Raw genomic sequence first — 26,456 nt, forward strand, 5'->3', positions numbered from 1 at the left:
GAGTTTGAGTAAGCTCCGGGAGTTGGTGAGGGACAGGGAAGCCTGTAGTCCATGGGGTCGCAAAGAGTTGGACATGACTGAACGACTGAACTGACTTGATAGGTTCAGTGTGAAAGGTTGCCTTTGGGGAAATGGACACTCTGGCCCCATTTCTTTCGCGGGAAGGGACAAAGGAGCAAAGTCTTGGGGCCACGATAGGGTGCTGGGGTCAACGGGCTCAGGAGAGGGGCTGTGTGAGCCGTCATGGTGTCCCTGCCCCCTCCAGGTGGGGGTACCTGCACACACACTCCTGGGGGGCCAGGAAGCAAGCTCCCCACTTCCCTCATTCAGGCCCAGAAATGGAGCTGAGCATCCCTCTGCAGGGCAGCTCCCAGTGAGAAGCATCAGTCCCCCCAGAGGCCCTCTAAGTGTTAAGATGCCCGCTCTCTAAGGAACCGCTTATCAGGATCAGGGGCAACTGCATGGTCCTGAGCCCTGAGCCACAGGCAGGTTCTGAGCACACGGGCAGGGCTCTCTCCTGATGGGGCTGCTGCCGGTGAGGCCCCATGCGCCCGGCCTGTCCCTGGGCCGCCACTCCGCAGGGCCCCTCCTCGGTCCATGACGGGCTCAGCCAGCACCCAGGCCACATATGCACGTTATGGGCGCCGTCCCTGATAGGCTTAGTGCCGGAGGAGACTGCTAACTGCTGCCAGCGAGGAAAGAGGGAGGATGATGGTTAAAGGAAGGGCTCCCCACTGAGCAGATCCCCTCCCGTCGGCTTAGTCCTGCAGCTCCTTCACCCCCCCACCCCCCCGGATCTGGTCTCTGCTGGTCCTCGTCTTTCCCTCTGTGCCTGCTGCAGAGCTGCCCCAGGACCGCCAGTGTCGCCGGACCCTCCTTCCTGTGTTGCAGGGCGATCGGGCTTTTGCTCCGAGTGGAGATACAGGTGGAGAGGATGGCAGGGCACTGGGGGCTGGGGCACGGTGGGTCAGAACCTAAAGCTCCGCTCACCCTGGCGCACCCCTGGGACAGCGCCCTGACTCTGTGATGTGCACAGACCCATCCCCCTTAGGGGAAGAGAGCATCTTCTCTTTAGAGCACATGTTCACGGTTCTGAGAAGATTGAAAAACACAGGCTCCTGTCCTGGGGTCACTGCTCGAGAATTTGCTTCTGTTGGAACCTTTTGAACTGATGGATTGCAATCACAGTGATAGGGCAAACGCTGATCCTTACATAAGTAACATACTTTCAGAGGATGTTTCGTGGAAAGAACGAGAGTCGTTTGCCATAATCGGAAATAATTACTCTAAGTAGTGTGGAAAGAGGCTTATATAAGAGACATCTGAATATTCAGGGCAGCTTCCTTGGTGCATAGATTTTTGTCTACTGATTTTTATCACCATGATTACGGTTGTAGAAAAGAACAAATCCACACACAGGGACACACAGCTACACGTGTCCATGCCAGTATCTCTACGTATATACTCCTTTCATTTATCCAAGTGTTTTTCAAGCTTCAGACCCACGTCATCCATGTCTTGCCCGGATACCTCCTCAAGTGTAGAGCTGGGCTTTAGGGATTTAATAGTTAAAAAACAAAAGCCATCCTCCTCATCCACTCTGACCCATAGTCTGCTGACTGTGAGAGCTGTTAATCGAGTAATCACGCAAACGCATCTGCAGACAAGCTATGCTAGGAGCCCAGGAGGAAGGTCACAGGGAGTTAGGAGAGTCTGCAAGAGAGACTCAGGGTAGGGCAGGAGGTCAGAGAAGACTCCTGGAGGAAGAGCTATTGAGCTAAGGGGTGAGTCAGGGTTAATGAGGGGAGAGAGGGAAGAACATTCCAGAAGTGGAGAAGAACCCCGAGAGCTTAGAGGGGAGGGTGGCAGAGCGGCTGCAGGTGGGAGGGAGAGACCAGGCACCAGATGAGGCAGGAGAGGTGACCTCGGGGCTGGATGCGAGAGGCAGGGGTGACGGTCACAGCGGCCAACACCTGGGTCAGGGCCCGAGCCACGTGTGTGCGTCATGCGTGTGGGCCCGTGTGGGCCCGTGTGATTCCTGCTCCACCGCATGTGAACCCTCTGGTTGCAGAGTGAGGCGGGGGGTCCGGGGCAGGGCCGGAGCAGCCAGAGCGGCAGGGGTGGGGGACGGACCGAGAGGGATGGAGGCATTTCAGCCTTTGACCTCCTACACTACCATGTGTCCTGGTAGAGCATCCACCCAGCCTATAGACCCAGTGAGGGGCGCCAGTCTTTACCCTGAGAGCCGAGGGGGGCGACCACAGATTCAAGCGCAGGAGCGGGGGCGGCAGGTGGCAGGACCCACGGGCAGATACAGGAGAGCCGGTTTTCAGACGGTGGCAGTGGTCTGGGAGGGACGTGTCAGTGGCCCAGGTAAGGGTCGTGGCCGTGGGGATGGATGAGTTGGACAGGTGTGGAGGAAGGGGGAGGAGACTTCAGAAGGGACCCTCAGATGTCTGGCTTGTGCCGGGGGTGGGTGGGAGTGACCGTCACTCACTGACCCAAGAACTAGGAGGCGGTGTGTGGAATCGGGGTGAAGGATGAGAACAGAGTGGGGATCCTCTTACAGAGTCTTTGAGGAATCTGGATATTTGAGCCTGGAACCCAGATAAGAGGTCCAACCCAAAGATAGATATTTGGAAACCGTTCAGCACTCGAGGAAGCAAGGTTCTGGCCATTGGCTGTTGAGAACAAGATGGTGAGGTGGGTCAAATCCAACCCCCCAGCGTCAATCAGCACACGTGGTGGTCAATGCACCCGTGTTTATTAAACACCTTCTTTGTGCCAAGTGTTGGGCGCTGAGCAAGATAGTCTAAAGGGACGACATCTGTAACGTCTACAGCTGGTGAAGAAGACGGGCAATGAGAGAGCAGATACCTACCGCCTGCTAGTGAGACAGCCCGTGGAGGAGAGGGGGTGAGGGGTGTCATCTCGAGGGTGGTTAAGGCAGGCCTCTCTCAGGGGGTGATTTGACAAGAAGTAAGGGAGAACCATGTGGTCTCCGGAGGCAAGCAGTCTTGGAAGACAGGGGGATATGCAAAGGCCCTGGGGCAGCGTGGGGTTGGTTTCTCTGGGGATGAGCAGGAACAGGGTGGAGAGATGGAAGGGAGGCATGGAGTGGGAGGAGGGGACATTGCTGGGGCTGAATCTTGAAGGGCTTTCGGGTCATGGTGAGGACCTGGGCTTCGCTCCAAGGGTGACGGGGAGTCTTCAGAAGGTGCTCCGTCTGACTTAATATTTAAGAGGTCACCCTGGCTGCCATGTGGAGGATCGTCTCAGGACATGGAAATGGAAGCAGGGAGATGGTGGGGTGTGAGGGAGGGGCCAGGCAGAACCCTGAGGGGGCTTCGAATAAGGGAGAGACAGCGCAGAGGGTAAAGCCCAGTGACTTGCCTCCCCAGGGTCACAGGGTCATCGCCTTGGCTAGGGCACATGGGATGTGGGGCCTGGGGACCCTCACTCAGCCCAGGACCGTCTCATTCTCATCACCGGGGCTACCACACGGCAACGGACTGGTTGGGCTGTGTCTAAACTCAGAGGCCATCGTGAAGACCCCATGGTTCTCAGGGCCTGAAGGTCACTCCATACCTCTCACAGCTCGGTATGTCCAGTCGCCCAGAGCGGCTGTGTCTTATCTGTCCCAGTAGACACTAGATGTCTAGGGGTGAGGTCCACGGCTGCCTCTGCCCACAGCACCTGGCACACGACGTGTCATGTGGTCAATACTGAGCTGAATGAATGGCTGCATAATTAGGCACATCCTGACATCAGCTTCCTACGTCCAGTTTCCAGAATGGGTGCTAGATTGTGGTATCAAATTAAAATATTTTGTTATGGAGGCCATAGCAAGGTAAAATAATACTTTTCTGGGATGAACTGATTGGCTGTATGCACTTAGCCATCAGCCCAATGAAAAGAGAATGAGAGGAGACCAAGTCAAAAGTCCTCTGTTCTCCCGAATTCCTAGAATTGCCAGGTCTACACAGGGCTCCAACCAGGAACAGCCTGCTCTAACTCCAGGGACGAAAAGCCTCTCTGTTTGAGGTTTCGTCTCTGTCCTTCTGATGCTGACCAAGCCTGGCCTTCTTGATAGGAGGAGAGTTCCTTGAGACCCTTGGGGGGAGTTGCACGTCTTCAGTGCTGGCCCAAGGCAGAGCGTTAGGAGGGCGTCAGCTGGAGCATCCCAGTTACCTCCACCCCCTAGCCTGTCATCCTTCTCCGTGGTCCTTACTGCTGCCTGACCCGCGGCTACGCGTCTGTGTCTCGTCATCACTCTCTGTCTTCCCCGCTGTGGTGGAGGCACCCCGATGGGCCGGGCTTTGCTCTGTTCAGTGCTCCTTGTCAGGGATCCTGCCTGGCTCGTGGCAGGTGCTCATAATGTCAGTCCCAAGCTGTATAGTCTGCTGGCACCACCAAAGGTGAACGCTTATGATTTGGTGCCCAGCCCATGAAGGAACTGCACTTATGCACTGCCACTATTTTTTGTCTTAAAAATTTATTTATGTGTGCATTTCTATTGAAATGTAGTTACAATGCTATGCTAGCTTCAGGGATTCAGCAAAGTGGTTCAGTTATATATATGTATATATATATATGCTGCTGCTAAGTCGCTTCAGTCGTGTCTGACTCTGTGCAACCCCATAGATGGCAGCTCACCAGGCTCCCCCATCCCTGGGATTCTCCAGGCAAGAACACTGGAGTGGGTTTCCATTTCCTTCTCCAATGCATGAAGGTGAAAAGTGAAAGTGAAGACACTCAGTCGTGTCCGACTCTTAGCGACCCCATGGACTGCAGCCCACCAGGCTCCTCCATCCATGGGATTTTCCAGGCAAGAGTACTGGAGTGGGGTGCCATTGCCTCCTCCAATATATATACATATAATTCTTTTCTTATATTTGCTCCCACTATAGGCTGTTACAAGGTCCTGACTCTAGCTCCCTTTGCCATGCAGTAGGTCCTCGGTGGTTATCTCTTTTGTATATGGTAGTGTGCTTGTGTGCCCAATCACTCAGTCGCGTCCGACTCTTTGTGACCCCGATGGGCTGTAGCCCGCCAGGCTCCTCTGTCCATGAGATTCTCCAGACAAGAACACAGGAGTGGGTTGCCATTTCCTACTCCAAGGGGATCTTCCCAGCCCAGGGATGGAACCTATGTCCCTTGCGTCTCCTTGCATCGGCAGGCGGATCCTTTACCCCTGAGCCACCTGGGAAGCCTCTGTGTACGATAGTGTGTGTATTTTAATCTCTCCCTCCTTCCTTTCTCCTTTGGTAACTGTGAGTTTGTTTTCTGTGTCTGTGAATCTATTTCTGTTTTGTGAGTTCACTTGTAGTCTTTTTTTTTTTTTGATTCCACATATAAATGATATCATATGGTGTTTGTCTTTCTCTGTCTGGCTTGCCTCCTCCAGTGTGATCATCTCTAGGTCCATCCACGTCGTTGCAAATGTAAGCACTGCTGCTTTTAAGAGCATAATGAAATAGTCGCTCTCGGGATAATGACTCTTTAGCAGGATGGCGGTTTTGGCACCAGCCACATGCGTCAAATATGTGGCAATATTTGCTGCCGAAGCCAGAAGCTCGACCATCTGAGCAATCACAAAAACATAAACAATTTCCTGCACAGCCCACGAGAGCGTGTAAAACCATCCGAGTTCCATCGATGTTCCCTAAATTTCCACGTGTGCCTTCCACACACAACCCACCACTGCTGGGTACTCATTTATCTTCAAGGTGAAGGGTTCTCAGCATCTCAGATACATGGAGCACCTGAACAAGAGCCACAGAATAATCCTTTCTGCAGCAGCCAAATGCCAAGTCTTCCAATCAGGATGCGCTGGGCTCTGGTGATTGTGATAATTGCTACCTTTCCAAATTACAGACTTAGAGCTTAGAGGAGAGCGGGGCATTCAACTCTCACTTTTGTAGCTCGGAAAGCTGAGGTTCAGAGGTTGCTTCTGAATGCCTGCTGAGCTTTATGACTTTGGATTTGGAGAGATGGGTTGGCAAAGACCACTTGAAGTTTCTCTGCTCATTCATTCATTCTAAAAATTTTAGATGTATTAAATTTTTTTTTTCCATTTGGTTTGTTTTCTTTTTAAGACTTCATTTTATTGAAGTGTAGTTGATTTGCAATGCTGTGTGCATTTCTGCCGTTCAGCAAAGCGACTTGGTTATGCACGTAAATACTTTTTCATGTGCTTTTTCATTATGGTTCACCACAGGACATTGAATAGTTCCCTGTGCCGTAGAGTAGGACCTTGCTCTTTACCCACTGCACATATACTAGTTCTGCAAACATAAACCGAGCGCTTACAATGCCCCCAGCACACTGGTAGACACTTAATTCATCCATGCCCTGCTCTCAAAGAACTCGAAGGCTAGTAAAGAAGCCCAGCTCGGAAATAGAAGCTTACACGTCTAGTAGCATCCAGGAGGAATACAGAGGCTGTTTTCATTCATTCACTCCATACACTTCTTGAGCTGCTCTACTAAGCCACGTGCTGGCCGCTAAGAGGGAGTCCCGGCGTCAACTCCCCCGTCGCTCCCAGTCTGGGGGTGGTGGCTAGGATGCCAGTGAGTCAGAGAAAGCTTCGGAAGAAAGAGTGGGAGTCTGCCAGGGAGACTGGGCACGGGGAATTGGAGAGAGAGAGAGCGGTGGCTGCAGAGGCAGAGGCGGTGAAGGGCGTGGGGAGTGGGCAGGGAGTGAGGCTGGGGGAAATGAAATGTCAGAGGGCAGGATGGGGGCAGTCAGGCTAGGAGGGTGCATCTGGATCAAGGTTGATACGCAGCCTGTTACTCTCCTCTGGATTCATCTTTCTTTCTTTTCTTTTTACTGCACCGTGTGGCTTGCAAGATCTTAGTTCCCCGACCAGGAACTGAACCCACACCCCCTGCAGTGGGCTTGAAGAGTCTTAACTGGGCCCCCGGGGAATTCCCCTCTGGCTTCATCTTTTGCTTAGGAACTGCTGATCATCATAGAGATTGTGTTCAACTCCATCCTCCCCTAATTCTACCTGTACCCACCCCCCAAACTCACGCAGAAAGCCTCTCCATGGAATGACAGGGTAAAACATTAAGCCTTCTGGTGGGCTTCCCAGGGGAATCATGGGTAAAGAATCCACTTGTAATGCAGGAGACCTGGGTTCGATCCCTGGATCAGGAAGATCCCCTGGAGGAGGGCATGGCAACCCACTCCAGTATTCTTGCCTGGAGAATCCCATGGACAAGAGGAGCCTGGTGGCAGAGTCGGACACGACTGAGGCAACTGAGCGCATACGCACAAGCCTTCTGGAAGCGTGCAGCTCTGGGTTAGTGATGAGGAGAGGGAAGGATGTGTGGGAGAGAGGTGGTCCTGGGGAGGAGGGTAGTGAAGGTGAATGGGGGGAGTGCCAGATACCCCAGCGTCCAGTTCCAGGGACTCTCCTGGAACTCCAGTTTCCACCAGAAAAAGATGTTTGTGAAAAAGCCAGAACCTGAAAACCTCCTTCCCCTGAATTATTTTAAGTAGGTAAATTACTTCTGCATCGCAGCAGAAATGAGCTATTTGATGTTCATCTTGCTAATTACAGTGACTAATTTATCGTTTGAAAGGAAGTTGATTGCTTGATGGGAGTCAGAGTGACCCGTGGTGTTTAAGAATCGTAGGTTTCAGTTCTGCGGTGTCTCTGCTTTCTCAAGCCCCTCCAGGCACGTCCACTTTGAAGGCCCGCATCACCCTTCTGGGGTGGATGATAGAGCAGGTGCTTGATTAGGAAGGTCGGCAGAGAGGTCTTCCTGGACTGGAGCCGGGGTCTCCCAACACTGAACTCCAAGGACGGGCTGACTGTGCAGCGGGGCCCCCCTTCTCTGGGTGTCCTTCCTTGAGCTGGTTTTATTTTCATTTTCCTTCCCTCCTGGTGAAGGAAGAGTCAACAGACCTGCTTCGGGCAAATAAAGATGCCCACTTGTAGCAACAATGGGGACATCTCTGGGATCCTAGGGACTAGAAAGCTTGACAGCATCATCAGGAATGATCTGGCATGCATCGCAAGGAAAGCACAGTTTCCAAAGTCCACTCAGCAGTTTGACTGCTCTGAGTTTATAACGTGAAGACCAGATGTGCTATCTTCATTTCGAGAGACTGAAAAGAAAGATAGCTCTGTGTGCGTGTCGGGTAGCACGCATGTGAGTTCAGTTCTGCCAGTGCCTGGGGAGCACACAGTGAGTGCCCAGGCCCCAGGCTGACAGTCCTACTTGGGGTCAGAGACACGAGAGCTGGCAGACTCAGTGATAAGGTAGTCATCAAGTGCCCTGGGGACACGGTCGGGAGAGCGACTAACTTAGGGAGCTGGGAATACAGTATAGAGGGGGGATGATGGAGGGACAAGGGAAGTCACAGAGGAAAATGACCCGGGGTCTGGGCCTTGGAAGAAGGTTTATCTCCCTGGCTAACAGAGGAAGTGTAAGCACAGTTCGCTTTCTTTCCGAGTAGAGTCGACCAGGCGTGTGAATTTGTCCTGGCATCGTTGACACTCGACTGTGAATTCTCTAATAAGCACGTTTTTGGCATTTGTGAGAACCATCTTCCTAGGTTTCATTGTTTCATGATTTTTAATATAATAGCAGATGGATACAGGGTGGTTGCTGAAAAAGTCACCCTTTATATAAATACAGAAAGTCGGTCTTCTGTAAGCCTCCCCTTCTGCCCCCACCTCCCCCAAATCACTGTGAGCACTTTGGCATCAGTCTTGTATCTTTCTCTGCATCTCTGCAAGCAGAAACATATCTCTTGTTTGTCTCCTGAGAGTGCATACAACTCTTTGATTCTGGAATTGAGGAATTAAGAGGAAACAGGCTGGGAGTTCCCTGGTGGTCCAGTGACTGAGACTCCACGCTCCCAGTGCAGGGGGCCCGGGTTCAATCCCTGGCCAGGGAACTAGATCCCACATGCCATGATTAAGACCTGTTGCAGCCAAATAAATAAATATTTTAAAAATACAAAATAAGAGGAAGCAGGCCTGCCATTTTGAAGACTCACAGACGGAGACCCCGGAGGTGAAGTGACATGTCTAGACATTAGGAGGACAGCTGAGAGGCCTTTGTTCGGTATCTGATATCCATCCCCTAAACCCCACTGCTCTGCTTCTGAGGGGCTGGCTGTTTTTATCCTTTTAAAGGAAGGCCAAGATCTCGGACATGGACGCTCTGTCCAGTCCATGGGAGGTATTCTTAGTGGCGGAGCTGCATGTCAGAGTTCCATTGTCTCATTGCCCTGAGCTCACCCTTTTCTGCGTGTCCCTAGGGGCCTCCAGCCCCTGCAGCTGCTGGACAGCTGAGCTGGGAGGCTGCCCAGGTGTGTCCAGCGAGGAGCGGACAAGGGACCAGGTTGAAGCATCTCCTCCCAGAGCTCCCAAAGACGTGTGGGTTTCTTTTGTTTTTTTCTTCTTAAGATAATGAAAAATGTTCGGGTGTTTCCCTCCTTGTGAATATCCAGTAAACCCAAAATCACAAACAGTCCCTGGGTCAGTAGAGAAACTCCGGTTGTGATAGAGCAGAGAAGGGGCGTGCTCAGAGCTGGCCCTGAGCGTTCCTCTGGGGCCCTGCGCCTTCTTCCCAGTTTCTGAGCTTCTCCTCCTTTCCCCGGTCCTGGACCAGAGAGAAGCTGGCAAAGGAGACGAAGGGTGATTTCCCGCCAGGGTGACAGTTATCACGTCGGCTCTTTCTGGCTTTCAATGCGTTAGATCCAGGATCAGGTATTTTTAGCAGACCTTTCCCACCAAGCGGTCACATGACATCCGGGTCAGGAGGAGGCTGCAGGTGGGGGCCCTGCCCTCCCGTCAGCTGCTTCCCACACAGGGCTTAGGCTGCTCTCTGGGGTTTCCAGCCTAGAAAGGTCTCTCGACTCTGATAAAGGCGGCACCTCTTGGGCCTGCAGAACTCAGGGATGTATGTGCTCAGCCTCCCACACCGTCTCTGGTCCTAGGCGTGCAGGAACCCCAGTGGGCTGCCCATCCTCTCTCACCATAGCCAGCGCCCAGGGTCACCCCTAGCTCTGCCTCGGCTTCACCGACATCCTCTGCTACCCTTTCCTCATGGCTCCCTCCTACCCAGCCCCTGGCTTTGTTTTTTACAATTTTAAACTTTCGCACGTATAGAAAAGTTCCACGAATAGTACAAAGAATCCTCCGTCACCCAGATCCTCTGACCTTTCCTGTCTGTCGATGTGTAAGATGTACAGAGATGGTGTCGTTCCCCATCACTGCTAAACATCCGGTGGGTACCATACGGAAGTCAGGACACTTTCCTGCATAATACAGGATCTATCCAGGAGTACACTTTGGGTCACTTGTCACGTCTTGTTGGTCTCCTTCGATCTGGAATGCTTCCTCAGTCTTGGCCCGTCTCACCGTCTTGACCATCTTCCATTCTGTACTTCGAACCTCATCTGTGTCTGGAGACGTTTCCTGGTGAGCAGGCTGAGGCCATGCATTCTCGGCAGAGTCCCGTAGAAATCAAGCTCTCTTTCCATATCTGAGGATGTTAACCTTGATATTGGTGTCTGCCAAGTTTTTCTAAAACTTGTAGAATCATCGATTTTTCCCTCAGTATTTTCTTGGGGAGGAATATTCCCAGGTATTGCCAATACAAGTCTGTTTCTCATCAGACTTCCAGCCACCATTCTTGGCAAGCACGGCTAGCTTCTGCCTGCACTGGTTACCACTGTGATGGTTCCAGGGAATACTTCTCCATCTTCATCATTCCTTGTACATTTATTAGCTGATATTCCGCTGAAGCATAAGCTTTCCCTTCTTTCTTACTGATTCGTTTTTTCATTATTTATTTATACTTGTTCAGACTCATGGGTTCATTTGGTGGGTTGTAGTCTGATACTCGCGGATGTTCAAATCGGAACCAGGCCACTAGCAGGCTTTCCAATACGCTGGCTTCTGTGTTCTCTGACATGTCTGAATCATTCTTTGGTTTCTTTACTTTATGGTGCAAGTTATCCCATTTTGTACTTTCCCTGCCCCAGTCCTGAATCAGTCACTTTTCCAAGGCCTCTGTTTCCTTTGAGTGGAGCCTGGTATGTAGACACCAAATCTGGCCACTCGCTGTGCCCATGGCTGCTGCTTTCATGCGTGTACACACATCTGTAACGACTTCTACATTTGTCTGTGTGTGTGTGTTTAAAAATCCATGCGATCAGGCCAATACTTCTAATCTTAATCCAAGACCTCAGGGCTCTTCCCAGCCTTTCCTCTTTCCAGGGTTTAGATTTCTTCAGTGAGAAGCCTGACTCCACTGATTTGCACCACCTTCAAAGCTCTTGTTTATTTGCTCTGTGTGCCCACCTTCCAAGCACTCCCGAGCAGCCCCCGCCTCCCTCTCAGAGGCCTCTGCAGGGCGCCCCTCTGGTTCTCTGTTCTGCATCCTCAGATGGCAGCATCTTCTGACTGGGGGGTGAGGGAAGGGAAGAGGAAGAAAAGGGGAGATGGGAACATCCCCGTTCCCTTTCGATTTTGTTTCTGTTTGGGCTGAAGACTTAATGCAGGCAATTTGAGGAGAAGCCCCAAGATTTACATTGTTGTAGCCATTTCTTTGTCAGCAGCTTAGTTCAAGCCCTTATCTCATGAGCCCAGGATAACAGTTGCCTCATCTCTCCTTCCCCATCACCTCGGGTTGCTCATCGTCTCCTTGGGCTTTGGTTTCCGTGGTCTCTGCCTCTCCTTCTTACCTGACCCTTTCTCTATTTCCCATCAATTTCAGGATTCAGAGGAGGGATGGCCACCATTTCAACCTTTTTGTTTCTCTCCAGCGCCCCCTTCAGATTCTTATTTCCTGCTCTGTTGCTGGCTTCCCTGGTGGCTCAGAGGTTAAAGCGTCTGCCTGCAATGCGGGAGACCTGGGTTCGATCCCTGGGTCGGGAAGATCCCCTGGAGAAGGAAATGAGAACCCACTCCAGTACTCTTGCCTGGAGAATCCCATGGAGGGATGAGCCTGGTGGGCTACAGTCCATGGGGTCGCAAAGAGTCAGACACGACTGAGCAACTTCAATTCACTTCACTTCACTTCTTCCAGGGCTGCAGGCCTGCAAATATATAACGGCAGTGATCTTGCTCCACGAATAAGAACCAATAATAGAGCAAAGCCAGAGGTCACAGATGCATCAGCAAGTTGTTATTCAGGAAATTAAGCTTCTGTAAGTGACTTAGCAGCAGCAGCAGCAACATAGAGTAGAATACTTATCTTCTCTCGACAGATAGAACGAGCTAATAGAGGATCCAGAGTGAATGGGAAAGCAGGGTATGACACATAAGAACTAGAGGTGTATGATGCTGTGCGCACGCCCTTTGCGTTATGGGAGAGGCTCTCACTCTTTGCCGACCACCTGAAGGCAAGTTACCTAGAAGCCCCTCCCCAGCTTCCTCTTGTTCCCCTCTGAGGTCCTTGACTTCTTGGCTTTCTCTGCCACTACTCTGGCTTGTTCTTCCAGGACTCCACTCCTTTGCTTCCCCTTCAAAGCTTCCCCTGCCCAGGGCTCCATTGCCTGTGGCGGTAGCACAGCTAATTAATCTGATAAGCCCAATCAATAGTAGGGTAGTAGGTGTTTATGAATAAAAAGGCCATGCTTCCAAGTTGCTACAGGAGCAGACATTGCTTAGCTCAGAGAAAAGGGGTAGGGGCTAGAATCATGAGTTTGGGGGGGGCAGTGGGGTGGGAGGGCAGGTGGGCATGAGGCCCTTAGGACACAGCCAGAAACTGTAGCCGTGCAGGCAGGACCAGCTGTGTGTGCAGGTGAAAGAATCACCAAGTGTGAGAAAAGGCATGGAACACAGCATGTCCACACCAGCACGCCGGCGTCAGCCTTGGAGGTGTTCTGGAGTTTCCAGAGGCCAAGGGTTTCCAGACACCATGGCTGCTCCATCTGGAACAGTCCTCTACTCTGGACAGGACGAGAGTTTGAATTTCCTGTGACACGTCTACTGTATTTGTACATTGAGAAATCAATTAGCGTAACTGGGGCAATCAGAGACATGAAACAGAGGGATCGTTTACTGAGAACAAATGTCTAGAATTGTCTGTTTTGCCAGTGGAATTTTTCACAGTTGGTACAAGAAAATACTGCAAATTTAATCATTCAGGCTGAATGATTTTTTTCGCTTTCTTCTTAAAAATGTTAAAAGAAACACAGCCTGGCTGAGATCTCCTCCCTCCCATCAGACAGATTGCTGCTCAGAAGAACCCACTAAATTGACATTTTACCTGAAAAAAAAAAAAAAGAGCAAAGGCAGATGAAATACTCCAGGTGTGCGTGCTTGGCATGAATCTTTTTGCCAGAGAGATCCTAAAATGGTTGTCTGCCGTGTTAAGACCATGTGGGACAAGATCATATGGTGGCCAGGTGGCCTCGGAAACTTAGGATATAGTTTCTAGGATGTGAAAAGCTTCGAAGAACATTGCTCCCACCCTAACAGCAAAAAAAAAAAAACCAAAAAACAAAAAACGCCTGGATACTCTGCAGAATTACAGTTTCCCCTAAGTCCATCAGAAGGCTGAGATCGCAAGGCAGCAAGGTTGGCCGAATTCTCAAAAGGGACAAACCCTCCTAGGAGAGGCCACTGTCTCAGTTTTGCTAGATGCAGGAGAGAAAAGCAGTTGCCGTAAAACCAAAGTCTTAACAGATTCTTGGCTAACAGGCCAGCGTGGCTGCAGTGTGTCTGGAACCTTAGGCCTCCACGAGGTGCTCCTGAGAAATACTGGAGCAAATCAGATCAGAGAGCATCCCTGGCAAGCAGAGAGGTCACCACAGGAGAGCGGGTGTTGCCTGTGACTGTGGGATCGGGGCGGAGGGGACTACAGACAAAGCCTTGCCTGCGTTCCAGACTCTTCATTTAAGTGAAGCAAAAATAGAGCCTCTCCCCTTTGGACCCCAGGCAGAAATCCCGTCTTGAGGGGAGAAGTGGAGTCACACTGCCTCTGCTTTTGGTGAGGGTGGGAGAGCTTCCAGCCCCAGGACACAGGCAGAGACCCCTGCAGGAAAAGGGGGCACAGCCTCTGCACGCTTAGGGAAGGCAGGAGCCTGGGGCCAGTAACTGTCTTGTACCAAGAAGAAGCAGAGGTCTGCTTCTGCTAGGGGAGGAAGAGCAAGGAACTGTCACTCAGCACCAAGTATAGAGACAAGGCAGGTTTCGCTGCGGAGAAGAGGGGAAGAAATGACGAAAAAAAAAAAAAAACCTTAACCTCCACCTTTGATGTCCAAGAGCAAAGCCTGCCTAAGACTGAAGCTGGCCCAGGACAGAAGAGAAGCTCTCTGCTCCGACCTTGTAACAAGGAAGAACGTAGGACTGCAGGGAACAGGGCAAGAGTGTGGAGAAAGACCCCAGTGGAGGCACAGGCATGCCAGGATGGGTTGGAAGCTGAGGGGAGATCAGGAACACTGAACAGGCCTCTGGCGTCCCAGTTCCGGCTCTGGACTCACGGTGACAGCAGCCTGCCAAAGGCTGTGTGCGCCAGGGGTCACAAAACACCCAGGCGCAGGCCAACTCCCGAGTGGACTGGCTCAGCTCCCCCACCTCCACTCCTGTGCTCACAGCTTCTCAGAAGAAGAAGAAGCATGCCCGTTTCCAGACACAAACGGCTCCAGTCTCTACTGTTCTTCTGTGCATAATGTCTGGCACTCAATTAAAAATTACAATACACACACGCACCCAAAGTGAGAGAAAACACAGCATTGTCAGTAGACAAAGCCATCAACAGAACCAGACTCAGAGCTGACGACCTGCATGTTGGAACTAGCAGATGGACTCTAACTTGCTTAATACGGATCCAGCAGGGAAAATGGACACCATTCAGGAAGAGAGGAAGTTTTAGCAGAGTGGTGAATGTAGAAAGGTCTTAGTCACTCAGTTCTGTCCCAGTCTTTGCAACCCCATGGACTGTAGCCCACCAGGCTCCTCTGTCCATGGGATTTCCCAGCAAGAATACTGGAGTGGGTTGCCATTTCCTTCTCCAGGGGATCTTCCCAACCCAGGGTTTAAACCCACATCTGTATTACAGGCAGATTCTTTACCATCTGAGCCACCAGGGAAGCCCCAACTGTAAGAAAGAGCCCAGTGAAATGCTAGAAATTAAAAACAAAACAAAACCAAAAAAAAAAAAAACACTTTCTTGGCAATGAGAAATTTCTTCAACAGGCCCGAGAGTAGACTGGTCGCATCTGAGAAAAGAATCAAAGAACTTGGTGATGAGTCTATAGAAATGATCGAAACTGGAACAAAAGAGGAAAAGAGTAATGAAAGAAAAACAGAGCAAGCAGGCAAGCGCTGTTGGAACAAAAGCAGTTGGTCTAACCTGTGTGTAGGTGGAGACCCAGAGGCAGGTGTCTTTAAGAAGAGGAATTGGCAAGCCGGCATTTTCCTGAGAAAGGCACGCGTTAGAAAACGGCCACAAGTAGCTGCTGCTTTGCTCCCCAGTTTCTACTTTAGCTGAACCTTTCCCTCTAATATCCCTCCATCTCCTTCCTGTTTATCTTCTATACCCAGTTATTTGAGCGAAGGAATAGGTGATTTCTCCCCACAGTCCCCCTCAATAGCCTGTCTGCCATTCAGCATGGAGTGGAGTCATTGTCAGTTTAGCTGGACCAGCTGAAAAGTTTCGAGGAAGATTCAGCCGCCTTTTACTCATAGCCAACGTCTTGGCAAATAGATGGGGAAACAATGGAAAGAGTAACAGTCTTCATTTTGGGGAGGGGGGCTCCAAAATCACTGCAGATGGTGACTGTAGTCATGAATTAAAAGACGCTTGCTCCCTGGAAGAAAAGCTATGACCAACCTAGACAGCATATTAAAAAACAGAGACATTACTTTGCTGACAAAGATCCATCTAGTCAAAGCTATGGTTTTTCCAATAGTCATGTATGGATGTGAGAGTTGGACTATAAAGAAAGCTGAGTGCCAAAAAATTGATGCTTTTGAACTGTGGTGTTGGAGAAGACTCTTGAGAGTCCCTAAGACTGCAAGGAGATCCAACCAGTCAATCCTTAAAGAAATCAGTCCTGAATATTCATTGGAAGGACTGATGCTGAAGCTGAAACTCCAGTAATTTGGCCACCTTATGTGAATAACTGACTCATTAGAAAAGACCATGATGCTGGGAAAGATTGAAGGCAGAGGAGAAGGAGATGACAGAGGCTGAGATGGTTGGATGGCATCACCGACTCGCTGGAAATGAGTTTGAGCAAGCTCCAGGAGTTGGTGATGGACAGGGAGGCCTGGCGTGCTATAGTCCATGGGGCTGCAACTAGCTGGACACAACTGAGTGACTGAACTGAACTGAACGACTTGAACCTCGATTTAACTCCAATACAGCACACGATCCTGATTTTAAAGGGGTGGTAGATTACAGTCTGCCTCTGTCCATAGTTACAGCTAAGAACAAGAAGCTCCCAGAATTTGCACCCCTCCCCCTTTGGATTTGAGCAATAACAAGTCTGCTGAAATAAAAAGGTAGTATGAAATGAGGTGTTTATTCATAAAACGCTCTTGAAATACTGGAAGTAGTCTCCTATACAGACTAGCTGTGCCTCTAAGAAGTCAGTTGCACAAGTTTCTTCGTCTACATGTGCAGTAAAGTCATTTTCAGGTTTTCAGTGACTTCAGCTGCTGGAGGTGAGCAGTCATCCACCCTCTGAGGCCACCTACTGGAGAAGACTTGCTGGAGTGGGTCTGGGGGTTTGTGCATCCCTTGTGTTCAGCTACTTCACAGAAGAAAGAGGAGGGCGCTTGATGAGAATGGCTTCTAGAATTTGAGCTCATGGGTTTGGAATTCAAACTCGCGTTGCCACTGTTAGTGGACCTGCACCCGTGGCTGTGTGCAGGCTGCCCTGAAAAGACCTCTGTGACACTTTCTGACCCCTTTAACCAAGCAACTCCTTTCTTGTCTGTGCCGCGTGGTCCTATACCTGCATTTGGGGCATTTTCCACATGACTTCGCATCTGGCTATGCATCTCTTTTCTCTGTAAAACGAAGTCCTTCGAGACTCAGGCTTTGTGTTTCAGGCCTCCCTAGCATGGTGCCACACACGGAATAGGTCCTCAGTAAATGTCTGCTGAAGCAGATTAATCGTGTGCTCGGCCTGAAGCGACTATCGCTGGGACAGGAGTTTGTCACAGCCGTGACCTGTGTGAGTTTACTCTGTACAAACCTCTGGAGCCTTTTGCACACTTGTCATAGCTGTGCCACATGGGGCTTACCCTGGAGTCCTGGTGAGGGCGTTGGATTCAGATCATCCCAGAAATGGACTTGAAAGGACCTTAGGGTGACTGTGTTACAAAGTGAGAAAGATGAAGCCATCAAGAAGGCATCTTTGAACCAGGAGCTGAGGTGGAAGCTGAGCAGAGCCATTGCAGATGCTGATCCCTTGTCTTCTGCTTCCAGAAGGGCATGTGACTTACGGAGGGAAGCAGAGGGGCTTCCTGGGGACCAGGGCAGCAGACGAGTAAAATCCTGGGGACCATCTACAGCGCTCGTGGCCAGCCCCACGGGGATGCTTAAGGTGACTGGGAAGTCCCTCTAGGCTGCCTGGTAATCACAAAGGGAAACTGTGCCTTTATCATCTATGAAAAGAAACATTGTAGTCCCTCCTGCTCTGGTTGAAAAGAAACAAAAACGCAAACCCTTTCTTCTGGGGAATCCGAGTTAACTCTGTCTGTGGCGGCGCCCTAGAAAGGCTGTGTGACCTGAGCCAGTCATTTGACTTCTTGGCCTCCGTTTTCACAGCATCCAGGGATCTCCAGCATCCTGCTGGACACCAGCCTTCTCCGGGCAGACAGCATGCTGACCCGGTGGCTCCAAAGAGCAGGGACAGTCACCCTGGGGCTTTAGCAGCCAACATGAGTGTCTTCTTTCTAGACTTGCCACTTCCCCAGCTTTGAGGCATATTCAGGGCCAGTAACTGCCCCCGGAAGGTGACTGCAACCCACAGCACTACTGAAACCCTAGCAGTCAACACACACACACATACACACACACACACATGCACACACACACACGCACGCACACACACACATGCACAGCCACAGCCGAGACCCCTGCAATGAGCAGACAGTGATTCCCATGACCACACACGCCATCCCGAGTACCCACATAACCACACTCAGCGTGCCTGCACTGAGCACCCTGAACCTTCCAGACTAGGTGGCTGTTGGGTGTGTAGACGGGATTGCAGCTCACAGTGCTGGAGAGGGAGAGGGTCTTCTGCCGTGAAGACCGCCCCCCAGTACTGAGTCAGGATGCAAAGCTGGAGAGAGTGGGTCCTGGAGCCACCAGCAGGTCACCTGACAAATTGCTTTTCGGCAAGTTTGTGTTTCCCAAGATGATTTGAGGGGGGCTGGTGTACTTCAACCCCGAGCTGCCCTCAAGCCTACTCTTGGCTGTCTTCTGACACCCAAGGTACCTGCTGCATTTGCTGCATCCAAGACCCCAGCGTAAAGACGGTCTCGTACACATCTTTACTCTCCGGCCCCCTCTCCCGTCACGAGGCACCTGTGTCGCGTGCCTGCAGTGGTCACTCAGCACTTTCCTCTGTGGTTTGAGCAAAGCAACAGGACCCATCTGTTCATGGGTGGGAACACTACCACTCCCAGGCAGAATATGTGTGCTTTAACTGGAATCTTCTGAAAATGATGCCCGGATGCAAAGTGAGAGAGGGTGTTTTGGGACCCCGAGGTGGAGCTGCAGAGGTGTTTGAAGATGGGTGAGCCAGAGACCCCTCCGCTCACATCAGCAGGAACCAAGTCCCTCCATCCTGGTGGCGAGGGTCTTTCTTATTGGCCAGAGCCCGGGTGGCCCCGGGGCACCCCCTGAAAGCGGACGTGTGAGCACGGGGTTGAGCAGCAGAGGAGACAGGAAGGGGAAAGTGGGAAGAAGGGAGAATTGCTGGTAGGGAAGGAGGTGGCTGGAGACCACTGACTGATGAAAACCATTCTCTACGTGGAGCCGGGATCTCCTTCTCCGTTGGAACTGAGCCATCACGTAGTCACTTATCTGTGCTCTGAGTAACTCTCTTTGAATTCAGCTTTTGCCAGGAAGTTTCGAGACACCTGAGTGCGAGGGCAAAAGAATCAAAGGCAGAGAGGGACCACTGGGACTGCCCTGGCTCCTACTCTAGGGCCCAGAGGAACTCCAGCAGGGCGGCTGGAGCTGCAACTGCTGACTGAGAGAGTTCTGCTTTTGTGGACTGATGGTTGGGCCTGAAAAATGTTTGCTTGGTTTTTTTTTTTTTCCCCTAAAATGTAACTGTCAGACAAGTTTTGGTCCTATTTGAAATGCCAAGGTGGCCAAGGGGCTATTTTATTTCACTGAAGTATAGTTAATTTACAATATGGTGTTAGTTTCGGGTATATACCAAAGTGATTCAATCATATACGAGTGTGTGCGAAGTCGCTTCGGTCATGTCTGACTCTTTGTGACCCCGTGGACTGTAGCCTGCCAGGCTCCTCTGTCCCTGGGATTCTCCAGGCAAGAAAACTGGAGAGGGTTGCCATGCCCTCCTTCAGCGGATCTTCCCGACGCAGGGATGGAAGCTGTGTTTCTTACATCTCCTGCTTTGGCTTGCAGGTTCTTTACCACTAGCACCACCTGGGAAGCCCTGTATATAGTTACATATATTTTCAGATTCTTTTCCATGATAAGTTATTACAAGATGTTGAATATAGCCCCTGTGCTGTACAGTAAATCTTAGCTGTTTATCTGTTTTATGTATAGTAGTTTGTATCTGTTAATTCCACACTCCCAGTTTATCCCTCCCCAACTTCCTCTTTGGTTAACCATACATTTATTCTGTGTCTGTGAGCCTATTTGTTTTGGAAAGAGATTCATTTGTATTATTTTTTAGATTTCACATATAAATGATATCATATACTTTTTCTCTCAGACTTATGATATACCCTAGAACTATTTCTTAAATAAAGTATTGGCTTTATCTTACTATTATTATTATTTGGCCACACTGCAAGGGTTGTGTGATTTTAGTTCCCTGACCGGGGATTGAACCTGCACCCTCGGCAATGAAATCAAGGAGCCCCAACAGCTGGACTGCCAGGGAATTCCCCCACGGGGCTATTTTAATACTAACTCTTCTGTAGAGGAAATCTTACAGCCAGATGATTGATGGTATTTAGTTTTCAGATGACCTTCTTTCAAAATGCATTATTTTACTAAACAAACATCTAGCTCTACAAATGCTTAGGAGACCCGGGTGTTGCTGCTTTGCCGTTTCTGGTTGCTGCTGTGAAAATTAACCAGGGGGTTAAAGCTAGACCATCCCAGTTAAGTGGTGCCTGCGCCCGGCTAAGACGTGAATTTCAAGGTCGCTGCTGGTTTTATGAGAGCTTCCACACTTCATTCACACCCGGGGGTGGGGGGCTTGTTACCACCCTCTTTCTTCCCATCTGACTCGCTGCAGAAACCCTGCTCTGGAGCCGGACTGGCTCAGTCCTGAGCCTGTGTAGACACCCCTCCGGGGTTCCTCGGCTCTCCCCTTCCAGCCCTTTCGCTTCCCCTCGGGGGCAGGGGCCTCGGTCCAGCCTCATGGACCGGCGGGACACACAGACCCTCTAACCCCATCCTCCCTGCCTCTCTGCTCTCCACAGAATGGGTTGAACGGCTTACATCTGGCCTCTAAAGAAGGCCACGTGAAGATGGTTGTTGAACTTCTGCACAAAGAGATCATCTTGGAAACCACAACCAAGGTACGTCCCTTGGGGAGCCAGAGCTTTCCGCTGAAATTCACGCATTGCCCCAAACCAGCAAGCCATAGAAACCAGTCCTTCATGACAGAAACCCAGTCCTGCTTCTGAATTCCTCTCCTTCTTTCAGTCGCTTTCTAGGTCTATGAGCCCCTGAAGTCATTTGGAAAGCACAGGATCCCATTTCCACAAAAATACAGGGGCCCTTTATCCTCATCGCTAGACTATAAATCTAAAAAACACAAACTTTCTCCCGGTGGCTTCACACTGTCCCAGGCTGAGAGCACTGGAATGTCCACAGGCAGGTGCCTTGTGTCCAAATCCTTGCTGAGGTGCTTCATACTCTGTGATCTTAAGCGAGTGACTCAACCAGTGGGAGGCCTTAGTTTACTCATCTTTAAAATGGGAATTCTGATAGTTAGTTGCAGGATTGATATGAAAGTTAAACATGGTACTATATAGAAAATGTCTACATATAAATAAATCAATAAGTATTGGTGACTATGTCATTTGTGAGGGCTTCAGAAGAATCCAGATCCCTCCCATTCATTCTTCTCCAGCAGGTTCTTGATCATTTTGAGACCCTGCTCCTTGATCACTTCCAAACCCATCTGCTCTCTTTACTGGGTCCCTTGAACAGCAAACAGAGTTCTCTTTTACTCCAAGCATGGCTGGCATCCCACCTCTCATAACAGGAGGCTTCTCCCCAAAGCAGTAGATTATAAACACCAGTGACTCAAGTCCGGAAACTACAGTCATGAAATTGATGCACTGATACATGTTGCACGTGCATTTATACGTGTTGTGAAATCAGTTTCATTTCTTATGCATCTTATTTGTTTATTCAGCACCCTTCAGCCAGCGTTTAAAGACAAACAACATTAAATCAAAAAATCACCTCTGTTTACCATGTCCAGTACTGTTTCCTCTTCCTCTTCCTTTGTTACATACATCCGGTGGTTTCCCCCCCTTGGCTGGCCCCCTCTATGTCTTGTTTTTCATTTGCTGTTTATTTAATGTGGCCTCGAACACAGCGCTGATTTGTTTCACACAGCAAGCGTTTTGCTGCCTCGTGAGCTGAGAACAAGAAGAACAACACGTAGAGAACAGACATAATTTATGGTTATGAAGTGAGCTACCAAAATATTATGAAAGTAGAATCATCTCTGAGGTAGAAGTCTGTAATTTTCATGTCATTTCCCGAAGGTGAAGAGATCTCACGGGTGAAATAGACTGACTTGCTCTTTCTGAACCTGTACAGGGTATTTTATTTTCTAACCCCATGACAAATTGAGTATTCACTGGAAGGACTGACACTGAAGCTGAAGCTCCAATACCTTGACCACCTGATGCAAAGAGCTGACCGACTGGAAAAGACCCCGAGGCTGGGATAGATTGAGGGCAGGAGGAGAAGGGGACGACAGAGGATGGGATGGTTGGATGGCGTCAGCGACTCGATGGACGTGAATTTGAGCAAGCTCTGGGAGATAGTGGAGGATAGCCGGGTGGGCGACTGTCCTCGGGGTCGCAGAGTCAGACTCGGCTTCGCAACTGACAACAGACAAATGATGGATACTGGCTGTTTCCACCTGCTTCTTCTGTGGGTGAAGGGTCTGTGGCTCTTTCTCTCCTGATGCTCTCGCCTACCTGGCTGCAAGCACAAGGCCATCTGATCGGCTGTGGGGGGCGGAGCGGCTGTGCTTTCTCTGGCGTCCCCCCAGGAGCTGCAGAAACAGGACACTTCAGCACGTTTTACGAGCTCTGAGTTTCCCCCTATGATTGGTATTTTGCAAGCAAACACTTGGTGTGTCTTTGTTATTTATAGAGATGGTATAAGCTGGCGTGGTTTCTGAGGGCCCAACAGAGGGAGTTAAAAAAAAAAAAAAAAAAAGGATGAAGCTGAAACCGTGGGCAAAGCAAGAATCACAACAGATTGGGGAATTGTAATGGGTCTCGCAAGCAGGAGCAAGATTAAAAAAAGACACGACTGAAAAGCCAAAACCAATATAGATTCCTAAACTGTGCTTAGAAATTTTAAAAGCGGGAAGCAAATGTGTTCCCTGCCTCCCACCTCCACCTCCAGAGGCCAGCTGAGCATCCAGGCTGGTGGTGCTCAAACATCATTGACCCCCCACCCCCACCCCCGTCCTCACTCAGCACCCACTGCAGCCATCCGCCCTGCCGTGAGCTCTGGGACTCCCTGGAAATGGAGAAACTGGGTCTTTGTGGATCCAAATATAGCTAAGTAATTTTTCCTGCTGCTTTGAGGGCGTGTTCCTTCATGCTGAGAGGAGGGGCAGAGAAAAACCCATCTCCCTGTGACTCTGAACCCGAGGCTGGGGCCTTCATCCTGAGCCTTGCAGCGTGTGCAAGTGTGTGGATGGGGGTGGGGGGTCTCTTCCTCAACCTGGGCTGCCCTCGGCCCAGGTCTTGAATATGTCATGGGCTGAGACCCACAGCTGGGCCCCGACAGCCTTCCCTGGCCAGCTTCCTCTATGTGGGTTCGTAGGTTGAGCCCTGTTGCAGTGGGTCAGGCAGGAAGGAGCAGATGGAAAGAAACATTTGATAACCCCTCCTGAGCTGGCCCGGTGCCTGGCACACATGTGCTCAGCCTGTGCAAATAAATGGATGGACGCAGCGTGCCCCCTTCTAGGTGTGGAGGCCCGGAGGTCCCAGTCCTGATTCCTAGAGAAGGTTCTGGTGCCAGCACCCTGTTCCTCTCGGTACAGGGAGTGAGTCAGACCCAGGTGCCAAGGCCTCTAAATGTAGGCTCTTTGGACTTCTAAGAAAAACAGTTAATTAGCATCTATATACTCATTTCTGGCTCTTGCTCTCTGATGGACATTTGAGAAAGAACCCTTTTGCTTATCAAAAAGGAGAAATCAGAAAGACAAGTTCGAGAGGTAACCAAGGGACACTCCTGCCTGAATCATGTCACGCGGTAGAGACAAGAACCTGAGCCCTGGGGCCCTGGGGCAGTGGTGACCCGTGGGGGCCCCTCACCCCCCAGGTGCTTGGATTTGTTGCTCAGACTCCCATGGGAGGCACTTGGTTCCTAGTGACTGGTCACTGGCCCCATCACCGGGACCGAATTTGAAATCCCAGTTTGGTGGGTTTCCCAAGATGGATTAGCAAGTGGATTAGTTTGAAGAAGGCTGAGCGCCGAAGAATTGATGCGTTTGAGCTGTGGTGTTGGAGAAGACTCTTGAGAGTCCCTTGGACTGCAAGGAGACCCAACCAGTCCATTCTGAAGGAGATCAGCCCTGGGATTTCTTTGGAAGGAATGATGCTAAAGCTGAAGCTCCAGTACTTTGGCCACCTCATGTGAAGAGTTGACTCATTGGAAAAGACTCTGATGCTGGGAGAGATTGGGGGCAGGAGGAGAAGGGGACAACCCAGGATGAGATGGCTGGATGGCATCACGGACTCGATGGACGTGAGTTTAAGTGAACTCCGGGAGATGGTGATGGACAAGGAGGCCTGGTGTGCTGCAATTCATGGGGTCGCAAAAAGTCAGACACGACTGAGCGACTGAACTGAACTGAACTAGTTTAGTTAGAAACTAACTATAGTTAAAAACTATATGCCACATCACCGACTCAATGATGTCATCACTGACTCGATGGACATGAGTTTGAGTAAGCTCCAGGAGTTGGTGATGGACAGGGAAGCCTGGCGTGCTGCAGTCCATGGCGTCACAAAGAGTTGGACACGGCTGAACGACTGAACTGAGCTGATCCGCCTGAACTAGCAAAAGTGAGGTCATGAGAAATCTCTGCGCCTTATGTAGCAGAGGGCCAGATGGGTACAGCTGTGGTCCTTATTTGATGGACGTTGTCAAGTGCCTGCCCCTCCTGGAGCGGAGGTGCCCTTGGAGTCACATGGGCGAGAGGGACTTCACAGGGAAGCAGGAAGGAGCCAAGCAGGGAGGTGGCGTCCTGGAAACAAACAATGCCTACAGGACCAGAGCCTGTCCAGAAAGTGCAGTTACACACACCCAGGACGGAGCCAGACAAGAAACCCTGCCTGTCCCCCCACCTTCTCAGAACCGGCCTGGCTTCCTAGTCTCGGCTCTCAGTTCTCAGCTTTTAAGTCCCTCCCATCAGGAAGCTTACACAAGCCTCGGTCTCCTCCATCACAGGGCAGACAGAAGAAGCAAGAAAGAATCACAGTCTAATAGTGACTAAAACCAAACCATGTTACAGAAAGTTAATCAGTGTGAAAAAGCAGAAAGTTACGCCCCGGGTTTTAGGGACGAGATAAAACCCCAGAGAAACAGCTGAATGAAGTGGAGACAGGAGGCCTTCTGGAAAGCTGACTTTGAAACAGCTGTGACCCTCACTTTCGTCTAGCGCTCCTTCTGAGAAAGGAGGACTCTCTCCTCTCTTGCCTGCTGATCTCTGACTCGCTGTGTTTTGTTATTCATATTTTTTGTTTGGATTTTCTGTTGCCAGGTTTTATTTTGTTTATCCACCCCCCCACACACACACTTAATTTCATATTTTTTCTTCTGCATATATTACATAGTCCATTTTATTACCTCCCCTTACCCCTTTACCAATGTTGACGGGCTTCCCCTGGTGGCTCAGCGGTGAAGAATCTGCCCGCAAGGCAGGAGATGTGGGTTTAATCCCTGGGTCGGGAAGATCCCCTGGAGGAGGGCATGGCAACCCACTCCAGTACTCTTGCCTGGGAAATCCCATGGACAGAGGAGCCTGGCGGGCTACAGTCCACAGGGTTGTAAAGAGTCAGACACAGTAGGCGACAACAACAGGAGCAACCCTCCCGCTTCCCCATCCCCTGCCCGGTGGGTGTTACCGTCACGGCACAGGGTGCTGGCCCGCGGGATCTGCAGCCTCCTTTGTCCTGGAGCTCCGGGCCTCACGGGGCTCCACACCTTCCTGCAGAGCCTCGGCCTTCGAGGAGCTGGTCATCCAAGGAGCCGGCTTGCTTGGCAGTCCTTCAGCGGGTCTCCGGCGATGATGGGACCCTGAGCCTGCCTGCAGCCGATCAGCTGAGAAGGAGGCGCTCTTATTCCAGAGCATTGTTTTTTCAGGAGGACAGGAAGCGTCTCCCTCCCCCGGCTTCCGTTGCCGCTCACGAGGTCTGGTGGGTCAGGCACACAAGTGTGTGTTCTGTGCCCCCTGGGGCCGTAAAGGAAGCCTGCTGCCTGCCCCCGGCTGGCGCGTGTTTTCCCCAGCTGCGGCAGGTCCCGGGAACCTCCTGTCCTCCCCTGTGTTGCAGAAAGGGAACACAGCGCTGCACATTGCAGCCCTGGCGGGTCAGGACGAAGTGGTCCGGGAGCTCGTCAACTATGGAGCCAACGTCAACGCCCAGTCCCAGGTGATGCTCGGGCCCCGGGGGGCTGATGGGGCTGCCTGTCTGCTTCACCCCGGGGAGTAGAGGGGGGTACACACACTGTGTGGCCAAATCCGGGTTTATTGGTGTCTCAAGCGCTTTCTTGCCTTTTCCTGCTTCAGTGGGCATTCTGAGCACGGTGGGCTGGGTCATTGTGGACCCTGTTCCTGGAGTTGAATAATATGTCTTGTTTAGCTGTGGTTCGTCTATGTATTATGGCTGGGGAGGGGGGTGGTGTGAAGAAGGGAGTGAAATTAGTGAGATGTGTGTGTGCACAGAAGAGGCTGACCATTCTGGGAGGGGCAGAAGCAGACCTCGGGAGGGTCGCCCCACCTGGAGGCCTTTTGCAGTAACCTGGCTATGCCAACTGCAA

General features: G+C 50.9%; 1 protein-coding gene across 1 annotated transcript in view; it reads left to right on the forward strand.

Moving 5' to 3' along the window:
- ANK1 (ankyrin 1) overlaps positions 1 to 26,456 on the forward strand; it is a 229,429-nt gene that overhangs the window by 135,751 nt on the left and 67,222 nt on the right. The window contains exons 3-4 of the mRNA XM_068970479.1: positions 20,630 to 20,728; positions 25,970 to 26,068. Coding sequence (XP_068826580.1) covers positions 20,630 to 20,728; positions 25,970 to 26,068 — 198 coding nt within the window. The remainder of the gene's footprint in view (positions 1 to 20,629; positions 20,729 to 25,969; positions 26,069 to 26,456) is intronic.

This window comes from Capricornis sumatraensis, chromosome 4 (assembly GCF_032405125.1).
Source record: "Capricornis sumatraensis isolate serow.1 chromosome 4, serow.2, whole genome shotgun sequence".
Taxonomy (NCBI): Eukaryota; Metazoa; Chordata; class Mammalia; order Artiodactyla; family Bovidae; genus Capricornis; species Capricornis sumatraensis.